The sequence below is a fragment of the Paramormyrops kingsleyae genome, chromosome 20 (genome assembly GCF_048594095.1).
Source record: "Paramormyrops kingsleyae isolate MSU_618 chromosome 20, PKINGS_0.4, whole genome shotgun sequence".
In the NCBI taxonomy this organism is placed as follows: domain Eukaryota; kingdom Metazoa; phylum Chordata; class Actinopteri; order Osteoglossiformes; family Mormyridae; genus Paramormyrops; species Paramormyrops kingsleyae.
In genome coordinates, this window is record NC_132816.1 from 12,650,033 (window position 1) to 12,671,139 (window position 21,107).

At 40.6% G+C, this 21,107-nt stretch overlaps 2 protein-coding genes across 7 annotated transcripts in view; both read right to left on the reverse strand.

Moving 5' to 3' along the window:
- dlg5a (discs, large homolog 5a (Drosophila)) overlaps positions 1-2,550 on the reverse strand; it is a 51,171-nt gene extending 48,621 nt beyond the window's left edge. For 3 of the 6 annotated variants that reach the window (XM_072703941.1, XM_023808100.2, XM_023808102.2), the window contains exon 1: positions 1,641-2,549. In XM_072703941.1, coding sequence (XP_072560042.1) covers positions 1,641-1,941 — 301 coding nt within the window. In that variant the 5' untranslated portion in view covers positions 1,942-2,549. Of the gene's footprint in view, positions 1-1,640 lie in introns of all 6 variants that reach the window. The other 3 variants (XM_023808101.2, XM_023808099.2, XM_023808098.2) reach the window with 2 other exon arrangements.
- An 8,669-nt stretch (positions 2,551-11,219) lies between these two features.
- Positions 11,220-20,184, reverse strand: LOC111841958 (annexin A4-like). The gene is made up of 15 exons (XM_023808143.2): positions 19,753-20,184; positions 18,782-19,145; positions 18,157-18,197; positions 17,242-17,385; positions 16,995-17,082; positions 16,512-16,606; positions 15,855-15,968; positions 15,598-15,688; positions 15,151-15,230; positions 14,518-14,574; positions 14,112-14,205; positions 13,635-13,730; positions 12,809-12,867; positions 12,124-12,246; positions 11,220-11,785 (listed from the first exon to the last, which is right to left on the reverse strand). Exons 2-15 carry the CDS (start codon positions 19,140-19,142, stop codon positions 11,726-11,728), a joined length of 1,503 nt encoding a protein of 500 aa, XP_023663911.1. The 5' UTR covers positions 19,143-19,145; positions 19,753-20,184; the 3' UTR covers positions 11,220-11,725.
- Positions 20,185-21,107: the final 923 nt, after the last annotated feature.

A 21,107-nucleotide genomic window follows, 5' to 3' on the forward strand; every position in this document is an offset into this window, starting at 1 on the left:
CCTGTACTTTCCCATTAATAAAAAAAACCCATTTCATATTACAAGAATGATAGTATTAAAAAAAAAAAAACACACTATAAGAATTCTACGGCATCCAGAACTATACATTATATACAGACACTAAGAGAGGCAACTGAATTATTGCTATAACACCCAATTATCACAGTTAAAAAAAACAACAGGCCTTTCAACACATCAAAATATCTGTGTGATGTGCAAGTTTTGGAGCTGTGAGCTCCCGTCAAAAGTCAGGGACTGAAAAATGATGGACAGGATATCTGGAAATATACAGGCCTACACAGCCGACAACAGATAACAGCTGTAGTAGGGACCAAAGCTGCAATCTTAATGCATAATAAGAAAAAGATTTAAGATGGATTAATTATATATTAAGCATTAAGTAACTGAAGCTATTATTCTGACTGTTAGCAGAGCTGCACTGTTTCCCGCAAACTAGGTGGAAGTAAAGGGCAGCCAAACGTAATGTAGGTAGTCAACAGTAAAGTGCAGGTAGTGGCTCTTGACGCCAGAGAACACAAGAAGTGGACGTTGCCGTCACTGATCCATCTATGCTTCATAATGAAAAAGTACATCGAGTGTCTCCTTCAGTTACACAGACTTGGTAACGTTCACATTGCATAAAAATCAGCTGAACATATAAGTAGCTATTAAATATTAAGTGTTTATTCCAGCTTGGTACTTCCTTTTAACGTAATGGGAAAATAATCATATACATGGAGCTATATTAAGATTAAAATTATGTTAATAATCACAAATTTAAAGACAAATTGGTTTCATTTCATATAAATCTATAGCCGGCTATCCCATCCCCACTTAGTAAATCTTAATATTTCTACACACAAGACCATCTAAACTTCATATGGATGCCTAACCCCTTTTAAACTGCCAATTAAATAGAAAATCAACTACATTGCATGCAGTGCATATAAAATGATGCTTCATCAGGTTAAAATACTGATATGAGGTTGCTGGAAAAATGTGTACGCCACAGAGTTATGGATTAAATACACAAGCTCTGTGCCAAAAAGATGCTTCTTTTACTCCCAAGGTTATTGGGCAGTACAATGCCAGGCCACATTTTTTAATGCCATGATTATACAATACCCAATCTTCGGCTCTGAGAGTAAAAATTTTTATTGAGCACAATATTAATCTTAACACTCCTGATTTTATTACCTATATTCCCAAAAGCCACGGACGACTATATAAATCACGTCATAACGTCTAAATAAAGTATATTCTATTTTTTTTTTCGATGTAAGACATCAGGCAGAGAGGAAAAGTATTAACTAGCACAGCGAGCAGTGTCATGGTCAAGTAAGAGTGTGTGTGTGTATGTATGTAAGTATGCATGCATGCATGCATGGATGCATGCATGCATCCAGGCATACATGCATGTAGCAAGAAATGTAAGACAGTGCCGATTTGTACGCATTTAGATTAATGGTTGTACTATCGGGACACATTTATACCGGTCATGCATGCATTTGATATTACACACGCTGGGTTACGGGGTGGGTAGAGGAGCTGCCTACTAGACGTGTTGGAAAACCGCCGTACGAAAAGGGCCGATGCCCGGCCCCGCTGGGTGCCGGTAATACCGGCTGGGGGTGCCTCACCAGAGGAATGGTCCACAGGTCCTCCGCCGTTCACGAAGAGGGCTGAACACAGGTGCGGCTGGGTCTTCTCCAGAGCCACACACAGCTCCTGGAAATGGTCTCTCTCCTTATTCGCCAGCATCTTCAGAAGAAGGTCCACTTTCTCTGAGCTCGACGAGCAGTTGTTGTCCACTTCGTACCTCTCCAGCTGGCTCAAAGCGCCCGATTTGGCCAACTCCTCCACCAGGCTCTCCGCATCTGTAATGGACTCCACTAAGTTCTGGTGGCACTGCTCTAACAACTCTTTGTGCTTGGGGTCCATTTCTTCTCGCCGCGTCCTTCGCCCTCCTTCCCGGCTAAAGCGACCAGAACTGCCACAGCGATTAACGCGAGAATTTCTCCTAGGGCTGGTCACTTTTTAAGAAAACGCCACCGCAGCCATTGCAATGAATGGCCGAGCCGAGCAGCTTTTCATCACAAATTGAAAGAGACACAAGTAGCCATATTTGTTGCCTACGGCTGTTGACTGCGCTAAGAAACAGCAGTACATTTTCCCAGCTCCCACAAAAAAGTCCTACGCTTCGCCTTTTTTCCTAACTAGGTCCATCGTAAGCAGTTACAACTGCATCCGCCCCGCACTTTCAGTCTTTTACCCCCCCCACCTACTTCGCTAAAAAGAACAGCGAGAAAGTAAGGAAATTTTCACATGAGCTCCCTCAGAAAACGGCAAGCTCCGCCATGTCTCGGCAGCTGAGCAGCTGCTGCCCCCTGTCAATCAAGTTTCAGTATAATATCCATGTAAGGTAATGTGGGCGTGGCTTCCCGCAGACACACCTGGCCCTCGCGCTACGCGTAAGTTCGGCCCTTTGACAACAATCTGTAGCGCGAGCTCTCCTGGGTGCTAAAGGGCGCCGCGAACCGGGAGCGCGCTCTTCCTTGACTCCACGGCGCTTCCATTCACTAAAGGGCGCCTGTCGCCTGTCAGCTGACACGACACACGCATTGTGATTCCAGCCATTCATACTTTTCTCGGTAAGCTCCTTTGCACACGCACCAAGAACAAATTTAGTATTTAAATATCATAAATATGTATGTATTCGTACGTGTTCTAAGAATAAAGGGACATTATGGTTTTTGTTTTGAATTAAAAAGCAAAAAATGCGCTTATGAATAGGTATTACGTTTGGGTAGCCTGTGCTGTCATTTTTGCAATTTTTGATTTTGGTTATGGCGCCTTCATCAGTAAATTAACTATCGGTCATAATTATGAATGGACATGGGATCAGTATGTAACTAACACTTTTCTAACACGTTTCTGGTTAATTAATTCATTAAGTAAGAGTGTACTACACTATTTGTGCCCCTTCAAATAAAGTGTTACCAATATATTAGTACACATTTTATATATCCACTATAACTGACTATAATTGACCAAGGTTGCAACATTGACTTAGAAATTCTGGTCATTTACTTTATGAGGCTGACTGATAAATATGGAATACAAATGAGTACTATTAATGGCACAATTTCTTCCTCATATCAAGTCTTTATGAAAATAATGCAGGTACATCTACAGTTGGATGCAGAAGTATCTCTCACTCACCTTGTTTAATAATAACAGCAGAGGTTAGACCCTTCTGAATAACTGAGACTTACAATGACTTAAAATAAAAATGATGCTCTTCATGTGCAATGAGGACCCCGGGTCCACTGAGAGAGCCAGATGTGCTAGGCTAAAATTTGGCTAGGTTCTAACTTTGCAGGGGTTTCCAAGTGTAAATCCAATGCTAACGGAAAAAGTAACCCCAAAAACCTGCAGACACTGTGATCCACTGTGGCTCTGCTACGCTGAACTGCACTGCAGTTTTTCTCAAGAATGTTACAGTATTCGCCAATAATGACACTCTCAAAGTCTGGTGTTATAGTTTATTTTTGTAATTTCTTATTCTTCTTCTATTATTATTGTTGTTGTTGATGTTGTTGTTGTGCTTTTCTTTAAAGTTGCAATTCAACAACAACAATCACTTTCATGGTTGGATCATCATTCTTTAACCTCTTCATCTGTCTTTCCTTGTGAGTCAAATGTTTCTAATTTAGCATTCAGAGTAATATGCAGACCATTTAACTCTAGTTATAGCACACTTAACCTTAAATTTTGACCAGCCTACAACATGTTGTCAGCACTAAGTGGTTGGGTCTAGTGCTGGCTAATGCGCAAGTAGAATACATAATCACATGCAAGATCAAAAACTTACTTTATTTTACCCATCCTTAACATTTCTGTTCAAAAGATGTCTTCATTGTGGATTGTTCCACAGACAAATCAACATAATCTACTTTCTTCTTATTCTTCGTAATGAGAGCTCCCCTCAATATACCTTATATCCTTTTTAACAAAGGAAACATGAAAAATGTTCTTTTGTCCACATATACACACCCATTATTTTCATTTGATCGTCAGAGACACAATACCATTATAAATTCCATTGGTATGGATAAAAATATCGAATTCCCTAAGTTATTTAATAATATGCTTGAAACATTGTTATTCATTTTTGAAGTAGAAAATGCCCAAGTATACAAAATATTTATTGTTTTGACTGAGTAACAGAAAAGCCTTATATGATATGTGCAGCTCAGAGTGTTTGCTGCAAAATAAAATGTTTTCATGCATTTATTTAGGCTATTTGGGGTATTTAGCTGTGCTCATCCTTTGGCTCCTTGATTTGAAAAATGTTAGCACTTTCAGTAAATGAAAATAAAAAGAGAAATGAAAAACCCATGACACCGTAAGGCTGTACTGGAAAAGTGGTTACGGAAAACTGGATGCAAGATGGGAAAACCCAAAAGCCAAGAATTAAATGCCAAACCCAATGGATCTGCTAAGCAACTTGCATAAGAAACTTCCAGACTAGCTTAGCACATTAGGTAATCAGTCAGCCTCATAAAGTAAATGACCAGAATTTCTAAGCAATTTCCAAACATCATTGCTGTTTTTCTCCCTCTAGACAAAAAAGATTACTTTTGTCACCTACACTCTCAGAAAAAAAGGGTAACAGTTTGTACCTTTGCTTGTTACTAGGCCTGTACCCTCAAGGATCTGCCAATTGTACCCTTAGCTGTAGGTAAATATATGCTTTAAAAGGTACAGCAATGGACTCCGAGGAACATTTTTGTATACCATTGATGGTACAATAATGTTGGTTGTACATTCGGGATGTTCTTCAGAGTCCATTTCTGTGCCTTAAAAGGTACAATTACAAGGGTACAAATTTTTACAATTTTTTCCCTAAGAGTGTATTTTTATGTAAAACATGCACTTGAAAAGATGGCCACTGTAATAATTACAGAATGTATTTCCATCCATTTTAACCAGTATACAGCGGTTGTAAGCCTATCTTAGGCAGCACTGGGAACACCCCAATTACAGTAGGAAACCGGAGCACCCAGAGAAAACCCACACGAACATGGAATGAACATGCAAAACTACACATTCAGAACCAAGGCAGGACTCGAACCCACAACCCTGGGGGTCTGAAGCCACACTGCTATTCACACCACCATGTATTTGGAGTTATGCCTTTACAATTTCACATAAAACTTCACACAGTAAATTAAATACTTTACATATGTGTTTATAGATGATTTACAAGAGTGTAAAAAGCAAAAGTATTTGATGGCAGCTTTGCGGCCAGAGGAGATTATGAAGAAATCTGTACTCTGCAAAAAAAAACATTTATAGCACTTCAAAAACATTTTTTAGGACTTCAATCCAATGCATGAGCCAAGTTTTATAATTGATTAGTGATCATTAATTAAGCATGAAATAGAAACTTCTGATAACATTATTTTGCTTTTAATTTATTCCTTGTGCCCAGACTTTCTTTATAAGCATGAACAGCAAGGTATGAACAACTACAAGCAAAAATTGTGATTGATCCATTCACTTGGTACACATAATTGTCAAGGCGACTGTCACATCTCAGTTTAGATGGAAACCCACTGATCTGATATTGTGTCAGATATTATGCAATTTCATTTAAGCTTCATCAAATAAGCTTCAGTTTTCACGTCATTCCTGTATAATGAGAAAAGCTACAGAAGACACAGCCAGGTAACCCAGACTACACAGCCAGAGTATGAAACTAGAGTATGAAACTGAAAACCCCACCTACGCATGAACATTAAATGTGCATTAAAACATGTGATACAGTCTATCATGGATGTATTGCACCAAAAACAATACAATAAACAGCTGTTGTGACCCTACGAACAACGTTAACTAAGGGAGGAAAAAACGTCTAGGCTGGTAGACCATTAGAAATTCTATCCAGTCTGATTTTCGGTTATTTGTGCTTTCCCAGCTAATAGTTGTTGATTTGCTCTCATCGCCGAGTTATTAATTAAGAAATGATTGCGGTATGGTCTACTGACAGCACTGGGCATGTTTTATGGTTTCTTACTCTAGTGACGTTGTCTACCATCAATTTCGATGTCATTGGTGTCCCCCAGGGAATTATTGATCAGCATGCACACACATGCAGTATCACCAACAGACTGGATAGCATATAGGCCCACTGTTTATTTTTGTGCTTTAGCAGGAAATGAAATGGATCTCACTGACATAACCTTGACTATAGGTCATTGTGCACTGTTCCACCTGAAATAGTCACTCACCCACCAAATATATAGTAGGCCTATATGTGTATAACATTAGAGATGCTAGAAATTAATGGAAACTATTCAGAATATTAATACAGCACCCACCAAATTAAAAGATAGCCATGCAAATTTTTGCATCGTATTTACAAGGTATATACAAAAAAAAATCCCTTGAAACAACCCATCCTTAAGGTGATATTTCTCATCAGTATCTCAAACTGCATTTTAATTTTGTGTTTTTCCTGCCTACAGTTTTACACACCGGGGAACACCAGTAAAGATACAGGCAAACAAACAAATAGACGGGCTAATTTAATGATGGGCGGGGAGAGTGGCGATGTTCCAGTGTGGTACAAAGGTATCACAATAAAAACACTTCACTAACTCGACGGTAATTTCGGCAGCACCACCATCCCACCCATTGAAATCTACGCCTAAAGTTTCGAAACAAACATTATGTTAAAAATATGCGCGCGCGCTGCCGCCGCCGTTCACCGGCTGCCAAGGCGGCGCCGCGGCCTCTCCGCTAGTTGCGGTATTCCATCTAATATTTGTGCTGCACCAGTTTTTTCATTCGCTTTATACAACTTTATTTTTAGCTGCAAGCAAATCTCCCGCTGCCATGGCACTGCTCCACGGCGTGTCAGCAAGCCGAGGAAAAGGCTTTCGCCTTGAATGAAGCGGTAGATACGGGGAGAGGGAACCGTTTATATAAGCCGCATTATTCGCTACCTGTGACAGCCACCGCTCGCATCTTTTCGCAGCTACACTGCGACACGTACTCGATTCCCGGCTGTGTTTTAATGTAAAGGGGCGTGAAGGTTACTTTGAAATGCAAATGCATGATTAGAATCAGTTCCCACGAACCATTTTAAGGGTTTCTCGTCCTTAGCCAGCTTTTACGCTAAAAATTACAAAGCTGACGGACCAGTAGCTCGGATTTTTAAGCTAAATTGACTGGTAAATCGATTAATCTATTTTCATTGCATTGCTGTCAGTAAATTTCAAATATACGAATGGTATACTGCACGAGGGTCACGCCATTTTTTTTTTATTTTCAATAAAATGCAGAAGAGCCTGTTAACATATTGGCCTGCTATAATATTCATTACTTTGAAAACCAACAATGCAGAAAAGCAATTGGGATATTAACGGGAGTCTCAGGGCTTGTAATGAATTTTGTAATGGAGGTACATACCAATGGATGACAGAAAATATGATTCCAGCACCACCAAAGAAGAGGGTGGAAAAGGATCGAAGGTACAGTGGTAAATACAAGACTAGCATACCACCATTCGTACCACCATTATCTGTGTTCTGTGGGTGGCCTCAGTGTGACAGCTCCAACCTGGCTGGCAGTCTAGGCACAGAACACAGTAAATAGGCTATTACAACTATGGTTTTCTCGTCAAGGTTATGTTAAGGATATACAGTCATCGCATCTTTATTATATTTTTATTACCAATAGTATTGATTCACAGACTACAGAGATGATGATCTTGAAATAAATTGCACATTTAGCGATAACTAAAGAACAATCCCCTGATGACCCCCGAAAATGGAAAATGGCATTTTTATTATAGGGAAAAAATTAGGCGCATCACCACCACACATTATAACACTCTAACTCTCTCTAGTTCTTTCTCTGTTGTTTAGGCAAAATCACGCATTTTTTTGCATATGAAACATGGAACTACTTTTACTTGCCATTTTACAAGTGCTGTACACACTGGAGGTCATGGGTTTCCACATACTCCAACATGCTCTCTGGGCATGCTCTTATGGGCAGTGGTGGCTTGATAGTTAGGGAAGCACACTTGTAATTGAAAGACTGCAGGTTTGAATCCCCGACCAGCAAGGCACCACTGAGGTACCCTGAGCAAGGTACCACCCCCAAGCACTGCTCCCTGGGTGCTGAATTAGCTGCCCCCTGCTATGTCACGAAAGTCACATATGGGTCAAATGCAGGGGACACATTTCGTTGCTGCATGCTGTGGTGTGTTGACAATGACCACTGATCACTAAATTCTAATTCTAACTAGATGCACACACAAACAGGTGAGAGAGAAGCGTGATGTCAGAGCGCAGGGTCAGCCATTTATGTAGCGCCCCTGGAACATTTTTTTTTTGTGGGGGGGGGGGGTGGTTTAAAGGCTTTCCTGAAGGGCCCAGTCGTGATATGATTACTTTACTGGCCAAGAGTTTCACACCTGGGCACAGGTTCTAACCCACAGATCTGCACCCCGCTGAGATAAGATACGACCATATGGGAAAAGCAAACGATTTCTGAGATGTTTCTGCGTTGCACCAAAAAAAAAAATTATAAAAAATTACAAAACACACACGCAAATGCCCAGATAAGAATAGAGTGTGCAACATAGTGACCGTGGCACCACTCAGACTAAACCCATCCTTCGCTTCTGTGCTGTTCCTGTGATTGAGACATGGTATCAAAGCAATGTCAGAGCAAGTATGGCTCGTGGCCTGATTTCTGCGGCAGCAGTCAGCTCGACATGAAAGCGCAGGCCCTGGGACAAGATGCTCGCCCATCTCGGGGCAGCATGCCAAATTTGCAAATTCATCCACGCAGCGCAGTGTGCTGAGATGAACAGCAGAGCAATATTTCCTGCACTGGTATGGATATAGCTTACAGTTCCAGCTACAAATGGCCAGAATTAAACCAGAAAGTAATTGGTACAATATTTAGAGGGACACACAGTCATTGTGATGAGTCATTTAGGTGGCTGGACCCAAATTTCTTGTGACAGGCTAATCTCTGTGCACAACGCTAATGCACTAGTTTTGGATAGCGAGGCAGTTAACACAATGATGATCCAGCAATAGATTGCATAGCATAACGAATTTGTACCAGAATGGTTCCTAGCTAAAAATACTCCCACTTCCAGTTGCATTATCTTTCAGTGTTCACAACAAATTGGATGCAATGTTACACAGGTTTGGATGGAACGGCCCTACACATGTACACGGCACACAAAATCAATAAGGAAATAGAATATAGCACAAAACAGCATTTTTGAAAATAATCTGGGGCGTTTAATGCACATTAGTTGTTTATTGACGTTTGCTAGTACACTTTCTGCTGCTCTTTATTCTATCTTTATTCTCATTAGGTTGAGAGAAGATATCTATTGGGCTGTTGTGATCACATCCTAACGAAAAGGAAAATGTGTGAACATAGGCAGGATGTAAGAAGGATCTGTACTTTAACCCCAGCTGTAAAATCATACATGCATATATATCGACCTCGTCTCAGACAGCATCAAACACTCATATCTTGGCTCAGGCCCAAGGTCACAGATATATCTATTGTTTATTCTCCAATCTATATCTATTCTACCACAAGAAATGAAAATATCGACACAGTGCCACGAAAGGGATCGCTTGAGTTGCATAATGTTGCGTATGATTTTTTTTCCCCAGTGTTGGATCCTGGACATCATTTTTGCGTTTCCCAAAACGCAGCAATAGCTAGTGTAAATTTCTCTGCCATTTCATTGGTGAAATTGAAGAACCAGTGATTAATGTGAATGACCAAGATTAACGTTATGTACGTAACTTTGAAAATGCCTAGAGTCTAACAAGTCTCTCAAGTTCTCAACACAAATTAAGACGTATCCAAGAGCTCTATGGTGCATATATAATGGAAAAAAAACAAGCTGAACAATTCACTACAATGATAAGCAACATTAAATATCAAGATGATTTGGGGTATAGTTTTAAGTGACAGGACGGCACGTGAATAGTTTAAGTTTCAAAATGATGCTATTTCCCATAAGTATCAAGTCATAGAGATGCGTGCACGCACACACGGTTGCCAGGTGTTCTTTCTGAAAAGACGCTTCATCACCAGAGGAGCTAGGCCGCTCCCGAGCCCCACCCTAACAGTAGGCTGTGTCACACCCCGTAGCCATGCACTAAAATTTCAAAATAGGTCAGCATAGGGACTATACACAGGATTCCTGCCTTCAATGGGGCTGGAGCCTCTCTCTTCGTGAAGTGAATCATGGGTGGAGGACACACCGCGCGCCTTGGCAACCAGACGCATTAATGTGTCACCTGTCCTCGCCTTGCGGCACGCGGGGCCACCAGCAGTACATCACCTAATAATCCAGCGAACTTCTCAAAAGCCACCGAAGGCGCCGTCGTCTCTGTGAATGACTCTCACTGGCAGGTAGAAAAGCAGGAAATCAAGACAGTATCTTTTCATCCTCACCCCTTCAGTAAGTACCACTACCCACAACCCATAGGACAAAGAGTTCATTACTTTTTAAAGCACAAAAACCTTACCGGGATTTCATTGTTTTTGTCTATTCTTCTAGGCAGCATAGCATTACTACACCGGGCTGCGTTTGCATATAGCCCTGCATTAAATTCAGTCGCGCCTATTGATTCCATTATCAGCATTTCCCCCGCTTGAAATAACTGACTTGTAAATTAATACATGAAAATGTAAACCACCTGTATCTTGAGAAGTGGAGACACTATTTGTTTACAATTAAATGGTTTCAAACTGCCCCCTACTGGCAGTAAAACTATTTAAAGAATTGCTTAAAATTGTCAAAGAAATTACACAAGTGGTGTATTGGAACATAATTTTGTTCTTTCAGCAGTCAACATGAGGCGTATCAATATAGAAAAAATGTGCAAATTAGATTTTGTTGGAATTTATATCATTGTAATAGACACAATATACGAACACATTAATATATTCAATATATTCCTGTGTCCATCCATTTTTTCTTAACTACTGACACATTCAGAGTGTGACAAAGAAATTACAGGGCACAAGACCCTGCACCCCTCTCTCCTGCAGGGCACGCATTTCACATGCATGCTCACACGCGCGCACGCACGCACGCACGCACACACCCCAAAACCATCCCACTGTAAAACAAAAAGAAACACAAACAGGTCAAATAATGCAGAGATATCTTGCCATTTATTTCAAGCCCTGATAATGTTCTGAGGACAGCTTCATGGTCAGGAGCTCACTTTTATGTTGCCATTCAATACGTTCCTAAGCTGCATATACCCAATAACGTTAACAGTATAGCTCTTTTGTATGATAATACTGAGCACTGCTGAGATAGAATAGAAATTATCTTACACAGATATTCAGAAAAGCAAGCTTGTAATAAAAGAAAAGAATTTAGCCGACAGATCACACAAAAATGTTAATGCCTTTCAGATTATATACCCCCAAAATTAGTTCATAGTTTTTAATTGCATATAATATAGAAAAATGTGTATCTACTTTGCAATAACATTTACTTTAGCAGTAAAACGCACCATGAAGTGAAAATACATGCAGAGTTACATATTATTAGTATTCTGGGTGCCATTAAATGACTACATTTCTTTATTCAAAAAGCGGCAGACCCTCCTGTCCCTTCAGAAAAATCAGGAAGTGTCTCCAAATGCCCTCAGTCATTTCCTCCACACAACTTCAACAGCAGCTTCTGGTAATCCCCAGATGTATCCCCCTATGATGTCACAAAGAGAAAGAATGTCATTTCCCCCCCCCCATCAGACTCTGACTGTAGTGTTTCTGATAATTACGTCATCGCCACATTCAGACAGAAGGCAAATTCAGTCATCAAGTTCTCATATGAACAGATACGAATCTACTCTCAAAATTTCTATCCTGCTTAAATCACCATTATTAATACAGAATTAGTTTACTGTTGCTGTTCATGAAGGTTTAGTATATATTCAGACAATCTCCATTTAATAAAGGACGACACTGGGAGTTTAAAAATTCAATATATATATATATTCCCCCCCCCACCGAAACTGCAAGGAGGACAGGAGCTGTACTCACGCTGATGTGCGTATACAGGGATTTTCCATAGGCCCGCAAATACTCCTGACGAATGTCTAGCATGTCGACCTCTGAGCGAGTCACCATGATCCGGATCAGGTTATGGTCCTTTGTCCCAGCCCCCTGTGAAAGCAGCACAGGTGAAAATGCATCTAACTGCATGACACCTTCAGGTCAGTGCTCATTTTAATGTAGAGTTTTACAGCATTAATAAGGTACAACTGCAAGTGCATGCCAACAGTATTGTAACATCCATCCATTTTCTGTAGCCACTTGTCCTTGTCAGGGTAGCAGGGGGTCCAGAGCCTATCCCAGAGGCTATGGGGCACAGAGGAGGGAATAACCCAGGACGGGGCATCCGACCCATCGAATGGCACACTCACGCACCATTCACACCTAGGGTCAATCTGGCAACTCCAATTAACTTCAGCATGTTTTTGGACTATGGGGGGGGGAACTGGAGTAAACCGAAGAAACCCCATAACGACTCGGGGAGGACATGCAAACGTCACACACATGGACCCATGGCAGAGACTCGGACCCTGGTCCCAGAGGTATGAGGCAACAGGGACAACCACTGCACCACCATGCTGCCCCATCATGTAGTAACAGGTAGTAGTAATTTTACACAGATGTTATTCTGTGTTAAGAATTACAGGTGCTGGTAAAACAAATGCAACATTACCGCCATAGCCTTGTAAAGCCTCTCGGCGAAGAAGACAGGCGTGTTCTTAATGCATTTCACTGAAACACAGAACATATTATGCAGTGTAAAATTTGCTTACTTTGCAGGCGCTATTCAGTGTTAAAAAAAAGGATATATGGAAAAGGAGAAACACCAAAAGGCAGTTTGAATGCCATAAAAAAAAGGATTCTCCAGTGTAGCACGAGCAGTGTATTGTGCATTGTCAACAACTGCCGAGATCGTTCACCCCTGTTTTTAATTACATTGCAGCAAAGGTATGTTGAGTCACAGTGGTGCACGTAAATGCACAACAGACAAAAGACCCATGAATGACCTGACTGACAGTGTACCTTTAATACTAAATTTTAGCCTCCATGTTTTATAAAAATATGGAACCTTCAGAAAATAAATTACAGCATAAGACGATGAAACCTATTTCTAAATGGAGACTTATGCATGATGAACACCAGTCACATCTCAATATGAGCACCAGTGACACCATCCCATGGCCTGGAGGCAACGATTTTAAAAACAGTATTCCGATAAACAGGGTATAAAAGAAAATACAAATAAAAATCACCATCCAACATGAAAACTGCCATTATGGCAAGCAATGACATTTTGCCAAGACATAAATAAGAAAAACATTTTTTGGTGTTGCATGTTACATTATCAAAAAAAGATTTATAGTTTATAATCGTGTCAAAGTTGAACACATATCAGTCAATAAACAAATGTTTGCAAGCTATGTCTTGGAGAAGATAATTACTAGCACTGGAGTTTTCAACAAGATGCTAAGTAGCATAATTAGCCTGAAGCAACGTACCCACAGCTACCATGCCATCCTCCAGATGCCCAGACATCTCCCTGCAAATACTTTTCTCTATTTCTCTGCCGCACATCTGCTGGTACTCCTGGAAAACTACAAGCAGAAGCCAAGGAATGACAAAGCCTGCACTGTACTTACAAACACACTTTCATCAACATCACCATCCTCCTCCTGCATCATCGTTGTTGACATGATACCATACTGCATGGTCTGAGGGTCTTCTGGGTAGGAACGCCCACGCTATGATTCCTTTTTTCACATTTTTATTTTAAACTCAGCCTCATAGTATGATATCCCGTCCTACCAATTAATAATATTATCATACAAGGGTGAACAAAAGTGTGCTCATTTTAGATTATAAAGAAATAGTTTATTTCTTTTCCAAGGTGATACAGATTATTAAAAATCTCTGAATGCACAATTGCAGGAAGAAGATGACCAGGTGCTGACATTTCGGTTCCTGTTCCTGCTCACCTGCTCTCAGGTGCGGTTTGCTTCTAGCACACAGGATGGCATTGAATTGAGACTCATCAGTGCCCACTTTGTTTTCTCCAGCAGCATAAAGTTTCTGATAAATCAAACGCAGATATGAGCGGAGGACACTTCTGTCCTTAATGTGAGAGCACAGTGGCAGCTGCTTCTAACAAACATCTTGACGCTTAGGATTGTCAGGTCAAATCCTGTAGGGTTTAGTGTCACGTCATCCATGTATAGGATGGACACAAGGATTAATACACATAAGCAAGAAGCAAATAATACAAACAGCACCATTTCACTAGCAGGGACTGTAATGCCGCCATCTTGGTTTTGGAGATTTTAAAGTTGTTAGAATACGTAGCTCTATTTATTTTTGTCTTAATGTAATTCCAAGCATGCTTACCTGAGCATCCTGTTTGGCTAAAGATATGTCCACAGTCTCCCTCTCATCACGATTACCCTTCAAAGAGGAAAAATAAACAGCATTATGTAATCATAGTGTACCACTTCTTACTTTGCAGTGACATCTCCTGGAGAAATAATCCTTGTGTTGTCCCTACTATTCACCAAATAACAACTCAATGTCTCATTCTCCATGTCCAATCATATCACTTGAAAACCCAGTTAATTTTTTTGTCGTCATGTGAAATTTGATGCTGCTCATTCTCTGCAAATTGGAACCTTGTCTACCATCTTTGCATAAAGCCTCAGGTAAACATTTACCAAAAAAAAAAAAAAAACATACATGGTAGATAAATTGAGATAATAAACTAAGAACCACAACCACAGATATAGGACAAGATATCTGCACTATACATATACACCAGATATTAATGTGTATATCGATGATATGGCTTCTGCATTATTGTCCATACATTTTTTTTCCTCCACTGGTAATGGACAAATTGACTTCCAACTATTTAGATTCTTTTTCAACTGACCAAATACACACAGCCTTCAATTTATGTCCAAATACAAAATACAAATACAAAAGTTATTAAATCAATGAGGGGTCAAGAGGAATCAACCCACTTACCTGTGAAAGTGAGATTAAAAGCCTTCCGAAGTGTCCCGAGGTATCACTTTTAATAGTGTCCTCCAGTGTCTTCTTATACTCTGAAACCGAGAAGATCATGAGCACGCAGGAAAACCAGGATGTATGTGATTTGCATAATCAACCATGCAAAATAACCAGAAACAAAATCATATACATAATACAACCCTAACACTAATCTCATTCAGATGACAAAATGGTCATCAGTTATTTATGCGTTACAGCAACCTGTAAGATACACTGATCATTACTAGGAAATATTAAAAAGTCTAAAATAGGGCTTTGGAGCAGAGGTCATTTTTTTGCAACAGCTTAAAGCGAGTCAAATAGAAGCACTTTATCCTTTGTTCATTAAATTACTATTTAAATTATTATTTCTTAAAAAGACTAGCCTTACCAGATTTGTCTCTCGTCTCTTGAAAAACTTACCACTTTTAAAAATCTGATTAATCTCTCGAATCTCAGCGTTGGAACGAGACGCCAGGATCTCAATCAGGCATGCTTCATCAGTACCCGCTCCCTGTCACAATTGGACATTTCAACCCAATTCTTTCTGTAGAAAACTTTCAGCATTTCCCAGTTACAGTTCCCATAACCCTCCCATTCTGCTATTAGATTCACAGTCCCGAATGTGCATTCAGCAGCCAGTCTTCCTTTACTTATGTAGATCACATGACCAGATTTACCTTCATGGCTTGTCTGAGCTCATACGCATCATAATGTGCGGGTGACATCATCATGGCTAGGACAAGCTTCTCAAAGTTACCCGAAAGCTCGGACTTCAAATCGGATATCAAATCCTGTCAAAAAGAAGCAAAGCATAACTCAGACTATTTCAAACTGTGACCCTACTAACTCACACTAACAGCAATTACATACAACTCCGGAAAAATTAAGAGACCAATCTAATCTGTATTTTTAAATCCTGGTTTAATCCTGGTTCTGCTGGAAAAAAAGGCTAGGCTTCTCATGCCAGAGATGAGCAGAAACTTATCTGACAGTTTCTCATGAATTGGAAGATGACATCAATTGACCGTCAAAAGGAATGGGAAACATTAAATGCAGGTGTGAAGTGCACTGCTAGGACAGTTCATATCAGGCTCCTAGAAGCAGGACTCAAGTCCCAAAAAGCAAGGAAGAAGCCCATCATTAATGAGAAATAGAGAAGAGCCAGGTTGGGATTTACAAAAAAAATAAAATAAAATAAATTATATTATTCACAAACACACAGCCATAAATTGAGAAATGAGTGAAGCAAAAATTTTGCTGTGGTCTCTTATTTTTTCCCCAGAGCTATTTGCCTAATGCTTGCCAGTTCTCATCAGTATTAACTTGGGCCATACCTTCCCATACGTTGTTTTGTAGGCCATAACCATTGGCACACGTTGCTTGTTGGATCGATTTCCAAGAAGCTCTATGATTGCCTTCTCATCTGTGCCTGTTTAATTTTCAAAAATAAAAACTGTTTACTTAATCATACTCAAGCACATTTGTAATCACAAACCCCTTCCTTCTAATCTGGAATGGCCAACCCGTGACAGGACCCCCTACTCAACCCAAAATATCCACACTAGTTTGGAAGAGGTAAGGACTGGAACCAGTGCTTGCTTTGCCAGTTACCCACCGTTTCTACTTTACAGGGTGTGTTGGCGAGCACTGAGAAGGGCGTGTCGTTTGCTCAAACCTGGCCCGCTGTAGAGTGACGGGAAGTGAAACAACCAACCAGTCTAAGTCACTCCGGGGCACCCAGCAGGGCACCTGGTTTAGGGTACACCTTAAGCTGACAATTCTAACAATGATGATTTAAGTGGAGCGCGATCACTCACCAAAACCCTTCATCGCTTTCCGGAGCACTTCTACATCCTTCAAGGGATCAGCCCCGGGGAAATCTTTTACCGTCCCCCGAAATCCCTTCTATTGAGACACGTGAAACAACATACCTTTTCAGAAAGTAAATGTGAGCAGTCATGCGTGCATATATGCCTTTTGTAAGCAGCTTATAAAATATTATTCCACATGTTCGAGTGTCACCAAAAAGTAACGCCAAGCCTAAATAGATGGTTCTGTCCTCACATTCACTGCTGGGCCGGCTGGAACACCTCCCCCATAGCCTGGCATGGACGGATTTGGTGCAGGAGCTCCTGGGTACCCCGGTGTAGGCTGACCTGCAGGTGGGCCACCTGGGTATCCCATTCCCTGAGGCATGCCCCCTCCTGGCTAGGGAGAAATGAACACGCCGATCTCAGATTAGGCATGTGCATTAGTGCTGTTTTCCTGCTCAGTATTTTGCTAAATAAAACTTGGATCTCCAGTCCCTGTCTTGGAAACTTCTGTGGCTAGTGAGGAGATCAAAGAACCGGAACATTGCTGCTCATGGTATTCATTTGTTGTGGCTTTTCCATCTCCAGTTTCCTAAAAACAACTGCAATTTTTTCCCTTCATAAAAAGGATTCTTGCATCACAACAAACCTTGCAAAAACATTATTTCACCATTGATGTAACTTACAAAATCTAGAATGTACTGGAACACCTCAACATCCTTTTTAGTTCTTCATTACTTCGCTATAAATTTCAATGTGTAAAACAATGCCTGCAATGGCCTGTATTTTAAGTTGTATTGTAAGTTGTTTAAGGTTCAAAAATATATATAGACAGTGAACTCAGGGCTATAAAGCTTCGGGTAGCAAGTATTCATTACTCCTCAACTAAAAATATCTATCCAAGTTCAGAAGCCACAACCTGTAACACCATAAGTGGAAAACATGGTGGATTTTTAACAGTACATCTATATAATAAGCTATATCATTGCACCAACATCCCTAAATTTCTTTTAGTATTCAGGTCACAAATACAAGGAAAGCTAGGTGTGTTAATAATTTATGATTTTCCTGTATTCTTGACAGTGCATGCATAGCAAAGTGAAGCAACAGAGGATTTGAAAATTTTATCGTGTCCTAAAAATGCGTAGCTAACTATGGTCAAAATTACCATCCCAAAGCCAGGTCCAGCTCCCCATGGACTGTTACCTCCTGGAAAAAAGTAGAAAGTTGTACAGTTAAGTTCATTAACTGCAAATCACATCTTCAAAGTTTAATTCTTAACGGGGATATGACTTCACAAAAAAAAAGTAAATAAAGGCAACTAAGAAAGTTGAAGAAGCTTTGCTATGAGATATTATCCATATTCCAAGAGCTTATCTCTCATTTACACAGAAACAAACCATGACAATGTGAATGCAAGCCTCAAAACCAGACTAGGCTTCTAGTGCAGGTTCTCAAACCAGTTCCCAACTCCCTGGGAACCGGGTGGGAGCAAAACTGTGGACTGCCTGGGGGTCTCCGAGGACGGGTTTGAGAACCACTGCACTACTGGGCTGTATTTCACACTTGTTAAGTATTATACTATTTAAATTGGAAGTTTTTAAGTACGTGTTACAGTTTTGAAGGTGTAATGTTGTAGCTGACAGACTGGTTTTACAAGAACTGGATTAGAATTTCTTCTGGAAATACAAACTACAAACTCTCACTGTTGTATGCGCTATGTACACACACACACACACACACACACACACACACACACAAAAAAAACATATTTGCAGGTTTTACCAACTGACCTGCAGGAGGCATGGAGGGATAGCCCCCAGCTCCACCTGGTTGTTGTGGGTAGCCCCCAGGCTGACCAGGGTAACCCCCGGGTTGTTGTGGGTAGCCCCCAGGCTGACCAGGGTAACCCCCGGGTTGTTGTGGGTAGCCCCCAGGCTGACCAGGGTAACCTCCGGGTTGGCCAGGGTAGCCCCCGGGTTGGCCAGGGTAGCCCCCGGGTTGGCCAGGGTAGCCCCCGGGTTGGCCAGGGTAGCCACCTCCTTGAGGAGGATAAGGACCTGGTTGTTGGGGATAGCCTCCTGGCTGAGGTGGGTACCCACCAGCTTGGGGAGGGTAGCCACCAGGCTGAGAGGGGTATCCTGGATAACTCATTTTCTAAAACGTAGAAAGACAAGTAGTTTTTTGTACCTTACTATGCATACAAAATTTCCACCCCTTACAAGACACAAAACATAGAGCAATCATATAGCAAAATGCGGATCATTTATTGTGAAGATCACAACGCTTGAAATCTACTAGAGGCTCTACACTACACAGCCATCAATATACTAAAAATGTAAATGCAAGGACACGTGACACCAAGTTAAAGCATTTCATAGTACACCCCAGTGTGCATTAATAACATGCCTAGTATCCGAAACTTCAGCAAGAAACTTGTTTGCGTAGGGTTAATAAGATTACTTCAAGACAATTTTTAAAATACTGCGATTTCCGATGCAAACAGCTTATAAAATGGCGGCTTACAGCAAAGAGTAGAATAACGACAATACGACAAATAACTACGTTTCAGAGGTAAAATCGAATCAGGAGAGACAATATTTCTGATACCGTACTGTAAAATGTGGCCGATAACTAAATTATGGAAAAGCCACCGGAGCAAAGTTTATTTCGCAAATAATGGGTAATTAAAATGAAAAACGGGGGGGGAAATCCATTAAAAGTGGAAAAACACACCCCTAATATGAGATCATACATTACTTACTGTGTGAAATGCAAAAGTTTTCCTGTGAAAAGCAGAATGCAATCTTAGACACTGCTTTGCAGAGAACAGCAAAAAGGAGACACCGAGTCAGATTCTTCCGGGCGAAAGATCCAGGAAGAGAAGCCTGGAATCTAACTAATGTGGTGGGTGGGTCTCTTTTGTTATTTCTGTTCTGCACAAATAATGTATTACGGACGAAGTGACTAAAACGCTCAAAATGTTACACAATGGTCCACAGTAACTTGTGGCAAACACGTCACTTATCTGCCACGAAATGCAAAAAAATAATAAATCAAGTTGGCCCCAGCATAAGTCTTTGCTGCTACTAAAACGGGCCTGTTTTATTACGGCAACACTTGGACAAATCTAGTAAAGCAAATCTGTCAAACACATTCAAACCAGAAAGATCGAAGAATATTAAACTGGAATTCGTTGTGCGTGTATGTTTGAATTCACTTACAGTAACCAGCCCGAACCAGTCTGACAAGGTCAGCAACCCGTACAGAATAATTTGGCTTCTGTATTTTAGTGAAATTATTTTATGAAACTCCAAGTCATACTATGTAGTTGTGATATAACATGCAGATATCTCTTTAAGAGCAGTAAAGGTTTGGGTTTCTTGGTCAGCTTATTTAACTTCTGCAAACCCCTGCCCCCCCCATAACACTTCGCCCGGTAATTGCCCCACCCTCTGTATGACTCACAGTCTGGGCAATTAGTAACCGCCTGACGCCAATTACAGCGTCTTATTTTACATGTAATGGCCAGTGCCCTGTCTATTCTGCACAAATTTCCATCCATTTATTTTCTGTAACCTCTTGCCCTATTCAGGGTTGCGGGGGGTCCCGAGCCTATTATGCACAACCTTATTAACGATAAGTCGTTTATATATATATATATATATATATATATATATATATATACACACACACATACACACACGCACACGTATGCATACATATTAACTGAGTCATACGGATGTGTAGATGTGGGTGGATGGACTCATTCATGGGTCGGTTGAAAGGCAGTAAGGGCGTGTTGCCCATCCTTCTCTTCAACTGATCCACGGTTGACACGTTACGCTTTTAAGGTTTCGCAGAAGTGGGCGGCGCCTAGTGTTAAATACGGTCAAAAATACAGTACATTACGAAAACGCAAAACACTTCACTGTTTAATGTTAAAGTTTAATGCAAGACATTTCCACCTGTGTTTTGTCGTTCTCGTTCTTCAGTTTATTATTATTTTTTATTATTATTATTATTATTATTTGTTTTCCTCAAGCGTTCCGCACTTCGCGGCTGGCCGTTTTTCCAGTAGGAAGAACTCCAGACCACTAGGGGCAGTATACGCCGGAC